Source organism: Dermacentor andersoni, chromosome 1, assembly GCF_023375885.2.
Source record: "Dermacentor andersoni chromosome 1, qqDerAnde1_hic_scaffold, whole genome shotgun sequence".
Classification (NCBI taxonomy): Eukaryota; Metazoa; Arthropoda; class Arachnida; order Ixodida; family Ixodidae; genus Dermacentor; species Dermacentor andersoni.
Genome location: NC_092814.1, coordinates 243,430,216 through 243,450,647, shown reverse-complemented (window position 1 = coordinate 243,450,647; position 20,432 = coordinate 243,430,216). Strand labels below are relative to the sequence as shown.

The 20,432-nt window shown below is 44.3% G+C and overlaps 2 protein-coding genes and 1 long non-coding RNA gene across 8 annotated transcripts in view; 1 reads left to right on the top strand and 2 right to left on the bottom strand.

Moving 5' to 3' along the window:
• Positions 1-5,136: 5,136 nt before the first annotated feature.
• The window catches only part of Herc4 (HECT and RLD domain containing E3 ubiquitin ligase 4), a 281,533-nt gene continuing 266,237 nt past the window's right edge, over positions 5,137-20,432 (top strand). For 2 of the 4 annotated variants that reach the window (XM_055063579.2, XM_050196063.3), the window contains exons 1-2: positions 5,137-5,331; positions 5,972-6,044. The gene's annotated coding sequence lies outside the window, so the exon portion shown is untranslated. The remainder of the gene's footprint in view (positions 5,332-5,971; positions 6,045-20,432) is intronic. The other 2 variants (XM_055063577.2, XM_055063578.2) reach the window with 1 other exon arrangement.
• On the bottom strand, positions 7,825-12,949 carry LOC140218617 (uncharacterized). The gene is made up of 3 exons (XM_072288442.1): positions 12,660-12,949; positions 12,067-12,580; positions 7,825-7,839 (listed from the first exon to the last, which is right to left on the bottom strand). The coding sequence occupies exons 1-3, from the start codon at positions 12,947-12,949 to the stop codon at positions 7,825-7,827; spliced, it is 819 nt and encodes a 272-aa protein (XP_072144543.1).
• LOC140215307 (uncharacterized) lies at positions 16,314-19,232 on the bottom strand. 3 transcript variants are annotated; one of them, XR_011892262.1, is made up of 3 exons: positions 19,086-19,232; positions 18,567-18,772; positions 16,314-17,729 (listed from the first exon to the last, which is right to left on the bottom strand). It is a non-coding gene; the product is annotated as an uncharacterized lncRNA (long non-coding RNA). The 3 variants fall into 3 exon arrangements; XR_011892264.1 differs by having other exon boundaries at positions 18,567-18,766; XR_011892263.1 differs by having other exon boundaries at positions 19,093-19,232.

Sequence of the window (20,432 nt, the reverse complement as noted above, 5' to 3'; positions counted from 1 at the left end):
CGCCGTCGCAAACAAGAGACGTTTCACGCGGGCGTGATCGTGAAGGGAAGCGGCGGCGGAAACCTACACCCATTGGAGGTGAAATCATTCCGCCAGGGGAGAAACGAGCGCTGGCGTCTAGGATGAAACTTGGAACTCGACCCCACTACGCAATGCCGGCGCGCCGAGAGACAAACGCCACAACACGCGCTAGGAAACCTCCTCGATAGTGCCTAGGCAGAGTCACATGGATGGATGGATGGACGTTATGAGCGTCCCCTTTGGAACGGGGCGGTGGGTTGTGCCACCAAGCTCTTGCTACTATGCTGCCTAATATCCTACCTAGGTTAACCAATGAAAAAAGAAAAAAGAAAAAAAACTATGAACTACCACGTCCAAATTTTCTGATCCCCTATTGCGAACTGTGCTTTTGTATGTCTCCGTCTTTTGTCGTTTTCTTTTGACTTTTCTTCCACCAATCCTCCAATCGCCTCTTACTAATGTCTATTGCGGACCTGTTTGCTTTACCACTGCTCCCGCTGAACCCAAGGGCTTCAAGGAGTGCCAGTAGTGCCTAAATCGACCGCTGGGTAGACGTCTTCACATTCTAATAAAATATGCTCCGTCGTTTCCCTAGCTTTACCGCAGCAAGCACATGCTTCTTCTTCCTTCTTATATCTCGCTTTATAGGTGCGTGTTCTAAGGCATCCCGATCTCGCTTCGAAAAGTAATGAGCTTCCCCTTGAGTTATAAATGGTTTCTTTCCTGATTTCGTTTTTTCCTCTTAAGTAGTTACTCATGGCAGGTTTCTTTTCCATTGCCGCCACCCATGAGATTATTTCAGCCTCTCTGACTTTCCGCTTGACCTTCTTTGTTGCTGTGTTGCCCACCCCACAGGCCGCATACTTGCTGGTAAGCTTCCTAGTTCTTTTCCTCCACTGTGAATCAATGTTTTGCCTGTACAGATACCTGAACACTCTCCCAGCCCATTTACTTTCTTCCATATTCCTCAGCCGTTCTTCATACTCAATTTTACTGCGAGCTTCCCTCACTTCAAAACTAGTCCAGCCCATATCCCCCTGCACAGCTTCATTTGTAGTCTTCCCGTGAGCGCCCAATGTGAGGCGACCCACTGACCTTTGGTTCCCGTCGAGTCCTGATTGTACCCCTGATTTAAAGTAAACAAGCGCATTTCCAAAAGTAAGTCCTGAAACCATTACCCCTTTCCACATACCTCGGAGGACCTCGTACCTATTGTATCCCCATAGCGCTCTGTGCTTCATTATGGCTGCATTTCTTTTCCCCTTGACTGTTATGGTTTTTTCCTGCGTTTCCATATATCCATTGCCTTCGTTTATCCATATACCAAGGTATTTATATTCTGTTACCTGAGGTATTTCTTGGCCCTGTATCTCCACTGTCTGTTCACTGTTTTCATTGAATACCATAACACCTGATTTTCTAACACTAAATTTCAAACCTAAATTGTTGCTTTCCTGTCCACAGATATTAGCCAGACATTGCAAATCACTTTGCTTGTTAGCAAGCAACACAATGTCGTCCGCATAAAATAAACCTGGGAGTTGCTGCTCTATTACTGTACCTGCCTGTTTGTATGAGAGATTAAACCCGATATTACTTCCTTCTAGCGCCCTCTCCATCCTCACCACGTACATCATAAACAGCAGCGGGGATAAAGGGCACCCCTGCCTCAGTCCCTTGTTGATATGAACTTTCTCCTCGCTCCTCATCCCTTCCCATTCAATGCAAACGGTATTTTCTAGGTAAATCTCTCTCAAAAGCTGTAGACAATCGTTATCTAAGCCTTCCCCTTCCAGAATATCCCACAAAATGTTGTGGTCTACGTTGTCGTAGGCTCCTGTAATCTCCAAAAAGGCCACACACAACGGTCTGCTTTCTGCTTTTGATATTTCAATACACTGAGTAAGAACAAACAAGTTATCATCCAAACGCCTACCTATTCTAAAGCCATTCTGAAGCTCTCCCAAAATACCATTATTCTCTGCCCATGCTTGAAGCTTTAATTTGATTGCCTGCATTGCTAGCCTGTATATTACCGATGTAATGGTCAACGGTCGTGAATTCTGCCTTTCTCCCCCTTACCTTTATAAATTAAATTCATTCTACTTTGTCGCCAACTGTCTGGTATTCGTCTATCTTTTAAAGTTTTTTCCACTGCTTTCACCAGGGCTTCCTTACTTTTTGGTCCCAGTTCATTTATCAGCCTTACCAGAACCTCGTCTAGCCCTGTGGCTGTGCGCTTAGGAATTTTCTCTTCCGCTTTCTTCCAGTCTAAATTTGTCAGCACCAGCTCCTTTTCCACCTGGGTCTCTTTCATGCTCTTTTTTTCTTCAAATACAACCTCATCCTTGCCTTGGAAAGATTGGGCTGTTACTTTTCGGATGTAATTCAATGCTGCGTCCCCTTCCAGTTTGTTTTCATCTTTGTCTAGGCTATGTTGTTGTATCGTTCCAGACTTCCTGCCTAATAAGTTTATGTGGTTCCAAAATATTCTAGGTGCGGCCTTCTTTTCCTCACGTATTCCTGACAACCAACGTTCACTTTCACCTTTTAATTTTGCTTGCACCAGTATCTGAACCATAGACTTTTTCTCCCGGTATATTTCCCATTTACTGGTTACTTCATCCTGTGGCAACTGAGCCTTCTTTGTCTGCCTGTGCTCTCGAGATGCTTTCTGTCGTTCGGTGATCGCTTCTCGTATCTCCTTGTTCCACCAGCTTTCCGGTTTCTTTTTTCCTTTCCAACGAACATGTTGTTTCTCTTTCTGTATTTCTGTCGTTATTACACTTAGAAGCTCACCATATTCCCACTCCTTACTTGGCCACTTGCCAAGTTCTTCCTCAACTCTAGTGACTATATTTGCTATTTGTTCAGCGTTCAAATTTGGACTGGCCATTTTGCTTTCCTTGCTCTCTTTCCCAACTACATACCCCATTTTCACAATGATGCGTTTATGGTCACTCCCTATGCTGCTAAACCCTTCCTCATCGATGACCATTTCTCTCAACTTATCACGAATTCCTTCTGTCATCAGACAGTAATCAATGGTCGATTGCCGGTTTCCCACTTCCCACGTGATCTGTCCTTCACGCTTAAGCCCTGTATTCACGATCACGAGGTTATGTTGCTCGCAAAGGTCTAGCGTTGACTTCCCGTTATTGTCGGTATAGCCATCTAAATCCTGTGTGTGGGCATTCGTGTCACCTAATAGGACAATCTCAGCTCCATTCCCGAAACCCTTAATATCAGCGCTTATGCATTCCACTAACTCTTTATTCTTCTCTGTGCAATTTTTTCCGGTCCACAAATACGTAACTCCCAGCCAAGTTTCTTTCCCACTCATTGTACCTGATAACCAAAGATGCTCTTCACATTGTGAATTTACTCTTTTCCATTTGGCTCCCTGATGGATGAGCATTCCGACTCCCCCTCCCTTTCTTTCCGACTTAGTTCTGTTGCACCCTTCCCATACATAATTCTCAATAACTGGCGGCTCTTCTGAGTCTCTAAGGTGCGTTTCTGTAACCGCATACACCCCTATTTGTTCTCTATGTAACTGCTCCTCAATCTCTGCCCACTTTTCCTTTCTTCTGCCGCCCTGCATGTTTATGTAGCCTATTGCATGGCGAGCTCTTGTTCTTGCTTTCCTCCTTTTTCTGTTATCGACGGCGATGCTCTTCTGATGTTCCCCAAGGGGACCTTCTTCATTACTACATACTCTGACCTCCTGAGCGCCCGCGGGCCCCCTAAAAAAGCAACAGCGTGACCCCCAAGTCGCCAGCCCGCTTCTCGTGCTAGCCTGTAATTGAAGTGGATCCCATCTCGTTTAAAACCACCACAACTTCTCACTTCCCTGTTTACTTCGACAACCTCGAAGCCCTTCTCTCGGCTCATTTTCCATATTGCCTCATTGGCAGCCATTACGGCTCTTTGTACGTGACTGTCACGCACAGGCACCTCCGGCACCGTGCACACCACGATCTGCACCTGAGGGGATAGCTCGCGCAAGTCGTCCACCCCCTTCGCCAAGCGCTGGGCTAGTCCTGGCCCTTTCCTGTTTAGGACGTCATTTAGCCCACCTGCTACTACGACAAGGTTGCGCACGTGGGCATTTTCCAGAGCTTTTCTTTTGCTCGCTCCATGACAGAACTCAGTGTCCGCCCTGGAAATGTCCCTACCGCCACTCTTTTGTCGCCTTTCACCCTCTCCACAATTGCTTTTGAGCACCCAGCCATGTTTGAGTTGCCAGCGATAATCACCCTGTCACTCTCTCCTACCTCTCCCTGCTTCCCTGTGTCCTTTTCCGCGTGATTCGGACTCGACAAAGGGCATTGTCCGCTGGGCTGCTGCTTTTTCCGCGTGGTGGCCTCAAGGTAGGTGCCGCTCTTTCCAGCTTCCTGTGGCTGCAGCGTCGCCTCCCTCGGGGCGTATTGCGCTGCTTCACTATAGCTACGCCGATTCACCGGCGGCGGGCTGGCGACCGCTTGCTTTGGCTCCCTGCCTCCCACTTCGCCTGTAGGGTCTACCCTACTTTCTGAGTCTTTGCCACCGCTTTGGTGTCCTGACCCGACATTCTCCGCTGCCCGCGTCTCAAGCGCGTCGAGCCGCTTTTTCAGTTCGGCGCTTCTTTCTTTCTCTTCCTCAAGCTCGGCCACAGTCCTAACTAACTGCGCGGCCTGGGCCGCCTCCACCTTGACGAAATTTTCAACTTTCACCTGCAGTGCTACCCGCTTCTCCTGCTCTTCCCTCAGGTTTGCCTTAAGCTCTCCGAATTTGGCCGCCCAATTCCCTTCCAGTTTTTGGACGGCTTCCCTGACGCCCTCGCACGACCTGCACGTGAAGCTAGACCCCTCCGCGTCTGCTAAATTCTGGAATTTAGTCTCGTCGAGGAAGCACCATCGCAGGCACTCGTCGCACTGCACTTGCTTCCCGTCCCCCGCGGCCTTACATATTCAAGAAGCAAAAGCCCCCAGATTTTCTCTCTGGCGCCCGCTCTTACTCGCGCCTGCGCACAAACGGCTGGCGATCCCTCAAATGAGTGTCTCGTAGCACACCATACCGACGACTTTCCTAGTGGATTGACTTGGCCGCAAGTTCGGATACACAGATACACAAGTACCATACAAGTACTGTTACGCTCTCCGCTGCTCTCCCGTATTCGCTCGCATTCATGCAGGCTCGAAGCGCTTGAAGCGTCGCAGGTACCGTATCATATCGTGTCGTGCTGGGCCGTGAAACGCGACCCTCGCGAACGACACAAATTCACAAGCACCGATAGATTGACGCTGCGCATCTGGGATGCCTTCAAAGGTGTGTGAAACAGTGCCAGATACTCGGCGTTTATAGAATGGCACTGATTAAGTTGAAGTTGTATCCTTTGGTGCTTTTTGCTTACTTGTATTACCCGTATTATGTGCTTGGCGCCTCTTGTGTTTTTATTATCGCATGGTTGTCGCACTGCTGAGCGCAGTGGTGACCTGTGCAGCCTGTGCTCACTGAAACTGCTTACACGTAATTAAAGCTATTAACTCGTCCGCAAATGCGTTTGAATATATTGCATTATTCCGCACCTAGGTTTTTTCAGCAGTTTTATTCAGGTTGCTCTTTCTGCTGCGAACGTTCGAAGCTTATTTAATGACGTGTTTACTTGTGTAACATACACCAATTCGCTTCTTGATCACTTGAGGAAAAGGCAATAGGGCATTTTTGCTGTTGGCTACCGTGGCGCGAATTTCACTCATTACCAATAGTTGTTTTCTTAATTCTCCGTTTCAACTTTGCTGAGAATTAAAAAAAATTATGCGTTGGTGTAGTATGGACAATTTCCCTCAGTGATAGCGTTTAAGCTGACACTCATGTTTGTTTATAGTTCACCCGCAACTGGCGTGCAGCTTGCTCTCGGTAGAAACGTCTAGAACAAGACTAGGGGTTGCTGTTCTCGCTTTTTCAGGCTGGTACCTGCAGTTCGACACTTAATTTTGCACTGCCATCCAGTGGAAACAGCTGGAAGTTCTGACATAGAGGTGAGTTCTGAAAAGCTCGAGCAGAATCGAAGCATAGGTATTTATAAAAAATGTTTTAGTCCACTCATTAAACTTAGCATGTATGTGAAGCCTGTGAACAATATGAATTCAGTGCAAGCAGTGACCTCAATATGTGTTTGTGTTACCACACCCTGGATTACCACACCCTACACGAAGGATGTGTAGCCAAGTGCTGATGTATAAAGTAAATGACAGCATGCATAAGGAAGAAGTGGGTGCAGGACGTGGACTTTTATTGCTTTCTCCATGTATGACATACTGTCTGGTAGGATTTGTCAGCCAACAGCCTCGTTTGTTTTAGTGTACTGTTAAATGCTGGATCTTCTTTCTAGAATGAGCATAAAGAGTTATTGTTAGACATATTATCAGTAATTGCAATGAACAGACTAAACAAGCCTGACTGGCGTAAATAAACTTGAAGCACTGTACTATGGTACTACTACCATGTGTGTTGATGCAGAATAATGATAGAAGGTCTATTGTATGAGCCTTAAGTGTTTTTAAAGAAAGCCAACACTTCTACAATACAGTAATCTAAACATGATTTAAAGTATGTCATAAAGCACACTAAATATTGTAGGAGAATGCTGGTAATTTGCCGTGACCTGTACAACCTGCGTAAATGTAGACCTATGTAAATATATATTACACCGGATGTGACCATGGTACAGTCATGGGTTTAATTTCTGGCTGTGGTGGCTGTATTTCAAAGGGGCCAAAAACACTGTGTAGTTATATTTATGGGCACTTTAATGACCCCAGGTAATATAAATTTCATATTTTTTGTATTGTTTCAATATCAGAGGAGATATGAAAAATTAAAATGTCTCTTTGCCGTGCTGTCAAGATGTGAGCTTCACTTCCAATATTCATTTTCCTCGCCTAGCATCAACAAATGACATTCCTTCCCTGGATTTTCCTGTACAAAAGCCAAGGGACACATCATGTTTACGTCATGAGCCTTACCTCTCCCTCTCTCTCTCTTTTTCTTCTTTTTTAGCTGTGCAGCACATTTCCAGTGGTAGCTTTGCGTTCTGCATTGAAGTTTGTGGAGCTCTCCTCCCGTGCTCTTGGGACAAAGGAACAACAACACAGTAGTGCAAACAATCACAAGGGCATTTATTGCACCTTTCATAGATCAATGCCTGCTAGCCGAGTTGCTATCCACAAAACATGCCGATGTGCACGTGACAAATCTAGGAAGTCCGACTCACCGCGACGGGATAGCAAGCGAATATCTTCGCCCCATGCTGGATCCCAATACCTGGTCGTTCGCGCGTACGGTCACATGAACAGTTGCGCGCTCGAACGATCGTGTTCGTCCATTGCAGGGTAAGCCTCACCAGACGGTCTCGCAGAAGCAAGGATCGGCGCACGCGCGGCACGTCCGCGCTGCTTGTCGACCTCGAGCCAAAGAAGAAGCGCCTTCCCCTTTCCGCGCCCAAGTAACCCCGCCGGTAGGCGGCGTTAGCACCGCAATACGCGCGCCATCTCTCGTACTGCGCTTCAACCAGACCAAATGCCGCGGGCATCACGCAGGCCACGCGGCGAAGCCGGATTGCAGGAGACGGGAGCTATGCGGAAAAACAACATATCAGGGGACGCGAGAGAGTCGCGCATCCCCACAAGTTGCATGCCGTGATCGGTGACTTGCAGGCAGTGTGTCTGTCATAGAGGCATTTATAAGTGTGACCTTGATTCTCCAGCAGGAAGCAGGCATCGCTCGTGAGGAAAGGCACACATGCTTTTGTCTGAAATTTCAGCTGTTGTTGTGCTGTGCAGAGGTTTGAAACTTTGCAAACACAATTGACAGTGTGTGATCTGCACATTGCACTTGTCTGTTTGCAAAGGCAGGAAGGCCCTTTAAACCGGTACCGAAGCTTCTGCACATTATTAATACTATTTAAGAAAATTATTGAAGTGAAATGCTAGAATATTTTTAAAATGTAATCAGCTTTTGAAAGGTTAAAAAAATTACGAGCGGTACAGTTTTACTTTTACAGGAACACTTGCCACAGCAGTACAAGCAGGCAATTAGGTATGCAAGGGATGATGTCAATGCTTTCAGTACTAAAGAAAAGATCAGAAACTGAATGTGAATGACACTGGACTCTTGGTAGCCATCAACTATTTGTAGCATGTAAAAATTTGAAAAAACTATGCCTAACAATACTTTAAATGTAGGGGTGTTCAAATACTGAAATTTCTGAATTGGATACAAATATTTGAGGAAAAACTACCTCCAAGTATCGGATCAAATATAGAATATTTTTTTCGTTTCTAAACAAAGTGAAATATGAAGTTTATGTGTCTGTCTCATAAAAAGAGGCTTATTTTAATATATGCGATGGGCGTTCACATCTGGTCAACTGGCGAGTTTGTTAATGAGAAGCAACTGCTTTCAGTTATCTGGTGCACCATGACAATGACAGTAATGAAACAAAGGAACAGCAGCAGATGGAAGTAGTGTGTTGTGTTCATTGAAGGAGAGAAATGTGATACTATGGCACGACACATCATTTTAAAGGGATGCAAACATGGTGAGACAAGCCAAATAATAAATTCCCTTGCCTAAATCGAGATGGCAGTCATATGTAAGCTGCCTAAAAGCAAATGTATATTTTTTTTTATTTGCTGGAAATTATTGAGCAGAAGCTATCTGCTCCATGTGTTCATGCAGGAACTGGTGCATCTGTGTACCAATCGCAGCTCTCCAGCAGCAGTATTTGGAAGTATCCTCACTTGCATCACTCTCTATCCCTCAAAACTCCAATAAATGTTATCCCTTATAATATGAGAAGGAAATATTGGACATTTTCAAATAGTCTTGAATCGAGATCGAATAGCAATAATTTGATTTGTATTTGAAATTTGATCAATGTTTGCACAGCCCTATTTATTAGCCAATTAATTCATGCTTTAATTGCAGTTAATCTTAAACTATTATCACTGGCTTTATTAAAAGCATAATCATCATCAGCCTGTTTTGTTTCCACTGCAGGATGAAAGCATCTCCCTGCGATTTCCAATTACCCCTGTCCTGCGCCAACTGATTCCAACTAGCGCCCGTGGATTTCCTAATAATATTGCTCCACCAAGTCTTCTGCTGTCCTCAACTGCGTTGGTCGAAGACAGCAGAGGTCCTCAATCATTTGTCTTAACTCATCTGCGTTGTTGCTGAATAGAACAATGTCATCGGCAAACCGAAGGTTGCTGAGATATTCGCAGTTGATCCTTACTCCTAAGCCTTCCCAGTTTAATAGGTTGAATACTCCTTCCAAGCATGCAGTGAATAGCATTGAAGAGATTGTGTCTCCCTGTCTGACCCCTTTCTTTATAGGCATCTTCCTGCTTTTCTTGTGTAGAATTAAGGTAGCTGTAGAACCTCTGTAGGTATTTTCCGAAGTATTAAAAGCATGGCAGAAAGAATTGTTGCAGGATATTTTAACTTCATTTAGCCTTCATAATGGAATGTCCTCACTATTTTATGTGAGGACCAAATTTTTTATAAACTTTGGTGTATGTCGCGACATCTGGCAAATAGGCCAGAAAATGTACACATATCAGGAGGACAAAAATTAGTATGAGGCAGTTCCTGGCTTAACTTGTGCAAAACTATTTATTTGGACTAAGGAGGACCACATAATCAAGGAATAGGTGACATGACAATTTTTGTTAACCTATAGCTAGGGAATAGAAGTGCACACAAAAAGCTGTCTATCCCTTGCACCCTGGTTGCTTGCATGGTTGCCGTGTGCTGTTGGCGGCTGACGAGTATCCAGTGCGGTCAGTTCCAACGCAGGTTAAAGGCAGGTAGTGTAGCCGGGGGTGGATGTGCCCCTCCCCCCTTCATCGATATTTTTGTGTAGCTGGGATACCTGGCATAAAACGACATGCAATAACACCTGCCTGCCCCTCCGCCCTCTACCCCAGTCAAGTCTGTGCTCCCACTGCCAAAAAGAAAATTCCTACCTATGCCACTTGGTCGACAAGCATTGACATTGCATGACCTTTCTTCCTCTCAGGCTGTTGTTGCATATATCTTCTTGCAGAAGGTGTGCGTGAAGCTCCTCTGTACTTAAAAGAACCTAATTTTCATCCCCTGCCAAAAGTCCAAGAACTTTCCAGGTCTTTGCGCAGCATGCTCCTACAGCCATTGAGTGTCGCAAATGCCGAATGTTGTGAATTTGCCACATACCATAGCCAAAGCAGTAATGCAAAAATTAACTGTATTCTCAAGCTCACTACATACCCATTGTAATCACTGGGATGTACGAAATCTGAAGAAAATTTTGGAAGCATAAGCAGACTTTATGTTCATAAAACCTGTAGAAAATACTAGGGACGTTCCGAAAGTAAGGTTTGTCATTTTTTTGAAAGAGAAGATGGTACACCAGGTGACACAAACAATCGCCATAAGGATTCACACCCATTGCTGGTTCAACAATGGAAGGAGCTTCAGTGAAGGAGGAATGATGCATGTGCAGAGCACCGAAGAAGGGAGAGTACCAGCAGACTGACATGCCCAAGGTTATTCGAGTACAAATCATGATGGCAGACAGACATGTGCTGACAGTTTGGTCGCCAATGGAAGTGCGTGCTGTTATCTCGTATGAATGGGCACGTGGGACTAGTGTGTCCATCATCCATGAACGCCTACAGATTGTGTATGATGAAGAGGTCATGCCTCAGGCCTTGCATTGCAGGGCGTCGAGTTTCACCAGAGTGGTTCCTTCAAACTGATTGCACGCTACGACAAATATTTAAATGTTGGTGGCGACTATGTGGAAAATCCCAGGGCTTAGGCTGCACTAATTTGGTATGTCGCGAATTTGCAGCAATCGGCTTGAAAAGTTTAAAACTACACAATTTGTGCCAAATAAGAACAAAAGGCAGACTTGATTGCTTTAAATTTTAGATCAGTAAAATGTACAACTAATCATGTAACGATCAACCAGATTTTACAATCAAAACTGCAGGCATGCAGCTGATGAAGAAATTGCGGCCACTGACCAAGTCAAGGTGAAAAAAACACAGACGTTTTGGGACCCGTACAGGTTCCTTGATCACACTAAAAGCGGGCAAGAGCCGCAAGTCGTTTTTATGCCAAAATGGGACGTAGGGAACGGGTGTAGTTGGCAGGAAGATTTCCACCAGTCCTGTTGATACTGTTGTCAGTAGTTTGAATAAATAAAGATTCTAACAAGAGTCGCGTCATCGAATTCTTTTCCTTAGCTATTATAGCAGCGTTTTCCCAATCGATGCGGTGACTGCGATTATCGGCGTGTTCGGCAAGGGCGTTCGAGACTTTGTTCTTGTTGGAGATGACCCTTTGGTGCTCTTTTAATCTTCTCGTGAATTTGCCGGTTTCACCGATGTAGCTGCAGTCTGCGCATGGTATCTTGTATATGACACAGGGATAATTCTTGCTTTCAAGCCGATCCTTTACATTAACAAGCTGATTTCTCAGCTTGTTGGATGGCATGTGGGCTATTCTGAGATCGTATCTTGAGAATACACGGCTAAGAGCTTCGCTGACGCCAGGAACATATGGGATGCCAGCGCGTTTCGTGAACGACTTTCCTTGAGACGGCTTTGGATGGAGGACGCGGGCTTCCATTTTGTTAATAAACTTTTTGGGGTACCCGTTCCTGGATAATTCGTGACGAATTTTCTTCAGTTCGTTCTGCATTTCGTGGTCACTTGAGCAGGTGCGTGTGGGCCGCGTCACGAGAGATGAGACAACGGATTGCTTATGGCAAGCCAGGTGACACGAATTGAAGTTTAAGTACTGGCCAGTATGAGTCGCCTTCCTGTGCACGGCAAATGAGAGCCTCGTTCCACTTCGCTGCACGAGGACGTCAAGAAAGGGGAGGCTGTTGTCACACTCGTATTCTGTGGTAAATTGTATGGCTGCGTCTGCTGAGTTGAGAAGACGTAGGAGGCGTGAAGCGTCCGGCTTTCGCACAATGCAAAAACAGTCTACGTAGCGGACGAAAACCTTCGGCGCGGGAGCGAAGTCAGTGAGGGCCTTCTGTTCAATGACTTCCATGACCAAGTTGGCAGTAGTAACGGAAATGGAAGCACCCATGGCAGTTCCAGTGATCTGCCTGTAAAACTGTTTGTTGTAAGTGAAGTAGGTGTTGCTCAAACAGAAGTCTAAAAGCTCGCAAATGTCCTGTACTTCCAAAGGGGTGCGTTCAGCGAGCGTGTCGTCCGCCAGCAGGACATCTCTGCACGTAGCTACGGCCAGGTCAACAGGCACTGAAGTGAAGAGCGACTTCACGTCAAGTGACACCATAATGTCGTCTTCATCCAGGGAGATGTCGCGCACTTTCTCCACGAAGGCTGAAGAATTTGAAATGTGCATTGCTGTCTTGCCGGTGAGCGGGCCCAGCACTTGGTGCAGGTAACCTGATAACCAGTGCAGCGGTGACCTTGTAAAGTCTACAATAGGCCGTAGTGGAACATCTGGCTTGTGAACTTTCGGTAGTCCGTATATTGCAGGTGCAGACCTGTTAGTACACAAGAGGCGATGGTAGAGATGCTTTTGCTGCGGTGGAACAAATTTAAAAACCTTGGAGTTTTGTTTGCAGGTTGACCGTGGGGTCTTTCTGGATCGCGATGTACGCATCCTCGTCTGATAGCAAATCCTTCATTTTCTCATTGTAGTCACTTCTGTCGAGCAACACGATGGCATTTTCCTTATCTGCAGGAAGGATGGCAGTGGAGTCATTGTTCTGGAGGCCCTCGACGGCTTGTTTCTCGGCAGGTGAAAATCGGGCTTGAGGGTTGCGCGTCCGCCACTTTGACAGAACACCAATGGCGCGAGTGCGAGCTTCTTCTCTTACTTCGGAAGGAAGTTGAGTGACGGCGCGTTCCATGGCGCAGATTACTCTCGCTGGGTTAAAAACGACTTGTGGCTCTTGCCCGCTTTTAGTGTGATCAAGGAACCTGTACGGGTCCCGAAACGTCTGTGTGTTTTTTCGCCTTGACTTGGTCACATAAAAACGACTTGCGGCTCTTGCCCGCTTTTAGTGTGATCAAGGAACCCGTACGGGTCCCAAAACATCTGTGTTTTTTCACCTTGACTTGGTCAGTGGCCGCAATTTCTTCATCATGTTACCTGACCAGATGAACTTTCGTCGAACTTTTGAAGGCATGCAGCTACAATCTGACCCAATGATAGGGTGGTGGCTCTTATGAAAACATCAGTCTCTTCATAGTATTGGTGAATTGACAGGAGCCGACCTAGTACGAGCTCTATATTCTTGTTGGCCAAAGATGAGGCTGTTGGACTTAATTGAGGAAAGAGCTTAACTCTTTAAAGCATAGGAAGGAGTGAGCAAATAAGGTAAAGTGGTAGAAAATGACCAACAGCAGTGAAACCATGTAGAAGTTAGGTGCTTTTGGTAGAATAGGCTAAAGGGAATGTATGCAAATCAATGTGGCTGCTCAATTGATTAATGAAATAAATCATGTTTATTTATTTATTTATTAGTTGCCTGCATCGCCCCGTAGGGCATTACAGCAGGGAGGTTACAAACTTGAATGAATACATCAACAAATTATTTGAACGCGTGGAAAAAAGCATCATTTTCTGTAATATATACAATGCTCGATGGCAAACTGTTCCAATCTCGAACAGTTCTAACAGAAAAAGAATAACGGAAGACGTCACCCCTACAAGAAAATTCCCTGACCTTCAAACAGTGGTCAAGTCGCCTAGATATATAGTGTGGTGCCTGGATATATTTTTCGCGGTTTATGCCTGTTTTAGAATAATAAATATAGTGGAAAGATTTTAATCTGATATGCCTTCTACGATCCTTCAGCTCTTGCCATTTAAGTTTAAGTTTGCTTTCTGTCATGCTAAGCTGCCGGCTATAGTTACCAGAAACAAATCTAACTGCCCTATTCTGGATTTTTTCTAATTTGTTTGTAAGCTCAGATGTGTGTGGGTCCCAACAAACACATCCATATTCAAGTATTGAACGTACATGACTGAAGTACAACTGCGTCTTTAAGTTACTCGGTAAATGACTAAAATTGCGCCGCAAGAATCCGAAAACTGATGCTGCCTTATTTCCAATATAGTTAACATGCTTGTTCCATCGTAAATCAGAAGTAAAAAACACACCTAGATATTTAAATTCCTTGCTTATTTTTAGAGTTGAATCATGAATTCTATACCTATAGGGATGATTAGCTCGTTTTCTTGTAAAGGTGACGTGAACAGTCTTATTTATATTTAATGACATATCCCAACGCACACACCAGTCTGCTATAGTGTTTAGGTCAACTTGCAGGATTTGTGAATCGGAAATGGCATCTACGACTCTATAAACAACACAATCATCGGCAAACATCCTGAATGAAGACTGTATACCAACTGAAATATCATTAATATACAACAAAAACAACAGTGGCCCCAACACTGAGCCTTCGGGAACTCCCGACGTAACTGATGCGTATTGCGAAGATATACCGTTCAGAACCACAGCCTGTTTCCGCAATGACAAATATTCGGCAATCCACGCTATTATTTTACCATCCAAGTTATAAGCTTTTAATTTGGAGAGTAGGAGACTGTGTGCGACTACATCAAACGCTTTACTGAAATCCAAGAAAACGCAGTCGACAACTTGTTGCTTATCAACTGCCGAGGCTAAATCATGAATAAACTCTACCAACTGTGTATTGCAAGATAAACCACGCCTGAAACCATGTTGGCAGGGACTTAGGAGATTATGCTTAGTTAAGTGGGCCATAACATAACTGTATATTACATGCTCCATAATTTTGCAGGTTAAACTAGTTAAGGAAACAGGCCTGTAGTTCTGAACGGAGTTACGCACCCCACTCTTATGTATGGGCACGACTCGCGCTAATTTCCAATCATCTGGCATATCAGTTTCATTGAGGGACTTCTGAAACATCCGGACGAAATAGCGTATGATAGCGGCAGGAATGTCATCAGGGCCGCATGCCTTAGCCTGGTTCACATCTTTTAATAATTTACGGATACCATCGACACAAAAGGTGACTTCTGGCATGGGGTCTATTTCAGCAGGTAATTCAAAACAGACAGTACGTGAGCTAGACGGCAAAAAGACAGATGAAAAATAACGGCTAAAAATTTCAACTTTAGACTCATTATCATGAATAATAGTTTCCTCATTTTTCAAAGCAGGTATTGATCTGTTGTCTTTGCCATTACGCTTCACATACCTCCAAAATTCTTTGGTATCCCTGACAAGTCTTTCTCCTAGATTAAAGAAATAGAAGTCCTTAGCGATGTCGGACTTTTGCCTAAATTCAGTTTTTGTTGCTTTCAGCTAGGCCAAATGCTCTGGCGAATTAGACGCCTTATATCTTTGATAGTTTCGTCGCTGTCGTCGAACAAGGGCACGTAACTCTGTGTTAAACCAGGGTTTGTCTCGAGCTCGCCTACTTGATATAACTCGTGATGGGACAAAAGCTTCACGTAGTTCGAACAATTTCAATTTGAAAGTATTCCACAGTTGTTCGATATCTAGATTATCTGCGAGTGCATCAAAGGTTGGAAAGAACGACTCGAAAGCAGTGCTAATCGCCTCGTAGTTGGCCCTGCTGTAGGCATAAATCTTTCGACTAGGTGTTTTTGCAACCTTCACATACAGAACTGATAAATCTGCTAGAACAACGTTGTGATCGCTCAAACCTGGCAACACCCGTACATTGTGTACAACATCAGGCACGTTACAGAGCAAAAGGTCGAGTACGTGACCTGTTCCGTCAGTGCGTGATGGCTCGTGCACATACTGATAAAAAGTGTTCTGATCTAAAATATCAAAGAAAGTTGAGTATAGGCTCCCTCGAGCAGTATCCCTTGGTTCCCCAGCTGACCAGTCAATATCCGGAAGGTTAAAGTCCCCCCTAGAACAAGGCATTCATTGTTAATAGTTTCAAGAAAATTGGCTAAATGAACTAGTGGTTCTACAGAAGCACCAGGAGGCCTATAAAATGACCCAAGAACAATTGCTTTCCCATTCGGTAGCCTTACTTTACAAAAGATCGATTCAATTTCATTATCCGGAAATTCCATTTGCACGCTTGGGATACTATATTGGACAAGAATAAACACCCCTCCACCACGTGCACAGCGGTCACGACGAAAACACTCATACGTGTCCGGCAATACTTCAGTGCTTGCAGTAGTCGGGTCAAGCCAAGATTCTGTTCCCAAAACAATGATCTGTTGGATAGTACGAAGAAAAAAGTGAAAATCATCAATTTTATTTTTGACACTGCGGCAGTTGACTAACAGAACGCTGACGGGGCACATCGCAGCATTAACAGTACTTTGTCATTGCTCCCGTGCAACGCCGGCTTTACCGTCCCATTGAAAGCGCCTGCTCCCCAAGTGAAGCGTATCAAACTTCAGAACTGGTTTCAAGCCTTCTTCGCTGTTTTGTTTGGCATACGCCCATAATTTCTTTCGCTTATCACGGACAGTGGGGAAAAGTCTTCAGATATAGCAACGCTCGATCCCTTGAGCTTGAATGCTTTTGCAAGCACGGCTTGGCGGTCTTTAAAAGAATTGAAACAAACAATGACGGGCCGATTTTTTCCTGCGCAGAATTTACCCAGCCTATGTGCACGTTCAATAGCTAACGAAGGCAATTCAAGCTTCGCAGTGCACAGACTTATTATGAGTTCCTCAGACTGGGCTGCCGTCTCATTGGCATTAGAATCTGCCAAGCCATAAAAAAGCAAATTATTGCGCCTCCCACGATTTTCCAAGTCGTCCAATTTTTTAATCATGCCTGCCAAAGCATCATGATCTTGTCGCTGCTGATCTTCAACGTTAGCCAAGGTTTTTTCAATTGTGTCGATCTTTGCTAGCTTGGTTTCCAACGAAAGAAGGCGAGCTTTAACGTGAGTAATGTCTGCGGTGAGCTGCAATAACTTGGAAAGTATTGCACTTTGACCCTTTAACAGTTCTTGGATTTGTTCAGCAGTTGATGGACCTGGGTTACACTCAATATCTCCGCCACAAAGCAGCAAAATAAGTAGATAAAATGCCGGGCAACGAAAAAGTGAAAAATGCTGCTTGACATGCACACGATTCGACAACACAGAACTGCGTCGCCGACAGGAAAAAGTAAGATAAAGCCTTTGGGGAACACACATTTCTGAAACAAAGATTTTTTTTAATGTGTAGAATTTTAACATTTGCGTGTTTTTCTGGTTTTGCTAACTACAGTTCAACATGAAATAACAAATTTGAATCAAATAATTTATTCTCTATATCAAACAGAAACTTGCAGATTTATTATTTAAGATCTTCCCTTCATAATGAACTGGACATTGGATATATTGAACTCGGGGTGTCAGCTGCCAGACGAGGAAGGTGCTTTCTTGCATCCCGCAATGCTTCATGACTCACTACTTTTATGGTGGATGCGCTTTGCCATTACTGTGCCAACATTGAGAAGTGAACTGGAGCAAGTCTACATGATCTAGCAGATTGAGAATGCATTTTTTTTGACACTGAGGAGCACTTTAGGGCATCGGCAAAAATTACTGACTACTATGCATAGCTTTGTTTTCAATAAATGGATACGAGCACAACTCTGGCGTCTCAGACGCCCAAGGAATGGCGCAGCTCCCTCGAGCGCCCTGCGAAGAAAGAAAAATCCCGTATCACAGGGCCTGGAAAGGTCTCGTGAGCTAATCTAATCTATATCTCTTAGACACATAGCACAATATGCATAAATTATGGCTACACAAATATTACAATGGAATGTCAAAGGTTTACTCCACAACCTTGACGACATTAAGGAACTCTTAAATAAGTACAATCTAAAGGTGCTTCATGTCCAAGAAACTCATCTTAATCCTTCACGCACGAACTTTCTCCAGCAGTATGCCATTTACCGAAAAGACCGCAACGACGCCCGTGCCTCGTCTGGTGGTGTGGCAATAATTGTAGATAAGGGTGTTGCTTGCCATCAATTACAGCTTAAAATGCCCCTAGAGACAGTTGCAGTCCATGTGATACTGTTAACTGTTTAATAAACTGGTAAGAATTTCCTCACTATACATCCCCCCGAACTACCATCTTTCAAAAACAGAATTTCAAAGCTTTATTAATGAACTACCAGAACCTTATATTGTTATGGGAGATCTTAATGCACACAACACCCTTTGGGGAGGTTGTCATCGTGATGCTAGGGGACGCTTAGTAGAAAGCTTTCTCTTCACTACAGGTGCATGCTTATTTAATATAAAAGAGCCTACATTCTATAGCGTGGCAAACAAAACATTTTCATCGATTGATTTAAGCATTGCATCTGGTACACTCGTACCGTATCTAGAGTGGAACGTGCTGAAAAGTCCATATGGGAGCGACCATTTTCCGATTGTCATAAAAGCAACAAAACATGATTAATGCTCTCCATGCGTCCCCCACTGGAAAGTTGAGTCAGCTGACTGGAAACATTATAAAGAACTTACCCGCATGACCTGGGAAGACATCTCTACACTTCCTATTGATGATGCAGTGGCATATCTGACAGCATTTATTCTTCATGCGGCGTCACTATGTATCCCTGAATCCAGTGGATCGCCCTCCAAACGACGTGTTCCCTGGTGGAATGCGGAGTGTAAGGAAGCTCGTAGAAGCCAAAATAAGGCTTGGAGTCATCTTCGCGAATCTGCAACTGCCGAGAACCTGATCAATTTCAAGAAAGTATAGTCACTAGGTAGAACATGTCGCCGTGCTAAACAGGAAAGTTGGGAAAATACATCAGTAGCATCAATTCATATACAAACGAACAGAAAGCCTGGAATAGGGTGAACAAAATAAAAGGCCGCGAAACCTATCCTCTACCTTTAGAGGACCAAGCTGATTCTCTAGGGGCACATTTTCAGTACATATCGAGCTCATCCCATTACTCAGATACATTCGTAAGATATCAGCAACAAGCGGAACGACAGCCTCTGGATCAAAAAGGAAATAAAAATGAACCTTACAACCGACCATTTAATATGGTGGAATTTCAGGCTGCACCGAACTGTTGCAATATATTGGCTCCTAGAGACGATCGAATAGTTTGAGATGATCGAATACCTACACACCGAAACACACAAAATGCTACTATCAATTTTTAACGCCATATTCTCTGCCAGTTATATTCCATCTGCCTGGAAGCAAGCAGTCGTAATTCCTATTGTCAAAGAGGCCAAGGATCCGACGTCGGCCAGCAGCTACAGGCCTATAGCCCTGACAAGCTGCCTATGCAAACTCTTCAAGAAAATGGTGAACAGTTGCCTAATTCATTATCTTGAAAGCAACAATATACTAGACCCCTTGCAGTGTGGTTTTAGGGAGGGTAAATCTACAACAGACCGCCTTGTCCGCATGGAGGCGAAAATCCGTGATGCCTTCGTGCACAAGCAATTTTTATTAGAGGTATTTTTAGATATGGGAGAAGGCATACGACACAACTTGGCGTGTTGGAATTCTTCGTTATCTGGCTGGTATGGTTGTCAGAGGCAACCTCTTGAACGTGATTCAAAGCCTGCTCTCCAATCGTACGTTCCGTGACAGGGTTGGTAATGTGTTATCTCGTCCATTTACGCTGGAAACAGGTGTGCCACAAGGTGGTGTGTTGAGCTGCATCCAATTCATCATAAAAATGAATTCCCTAGGTAGGGTCATACCACGAACAATGTTTTATTCAGTGTGTGTGGATGACGTACAGATACAATTTAAATCATGCAATATTTCTATCTGTGAGCGAAATGTACAGCTTGGCCTAAATAAAATGTCTAAGTGGGCTGACGATATTAAATTTAAGTTAAACCCCCAAAAAAGCACATGCATTCTGTTATCGAAAAAGAGAGGTATATTACCTGACCCTGCTATGTATGTTAATGGACAGTGGCTATCTGTCAGCCACGAACATAAATATTTAGGAATCATCTTAGACTCAAAACTAACATTTGTTCCTCACCTTAGGTATCTTAGAGCGAAATGTCTGAAGACAATGAATTTACTGAAGCTCTTGTCCTGCACTTCTTGGGGAAGTGATAGAAGATGCCTTTTGAGCCTCTACTAAAGCTTATACGGTCTCGCCTCGACTATGGAGCTATAGTATATAGCTCTGCTGCGCCTACAGGCACTTTTAGGACAAGTCCCATGGAAAGCTTATATGTGGAGTGTAATGAATGGCCATTACATCTCCAAAGTACATATTTAAGCTTTTCCTATGCTCTCAAGGTTTAATCAGACGTGCAGCATCCATGTCAGTCAGTCTGTCGGTCTGTGTCTGTCCGTCCTTTCTTTCTTTCTTTCTTTCTTTGCAGGAAAATCACATC

Excerpts from the sequence above, each read along its gene's own strand:
- LOC140218617 (XM_072288442.1), bottom strand. The coding sequence starts at position 12,949 with ATGGAACGCGCCGTCACTCAACTTCCTTCCGAAGTAAGAGAAGAAGCT. Across the intron at positions 12,581-12,659 it reads AAAGACCCCACGGTCAACCT|GTCTGCACCTGCAATATACG; the intron begins GCAAACAAAACT and ends GTGTACTAACAG.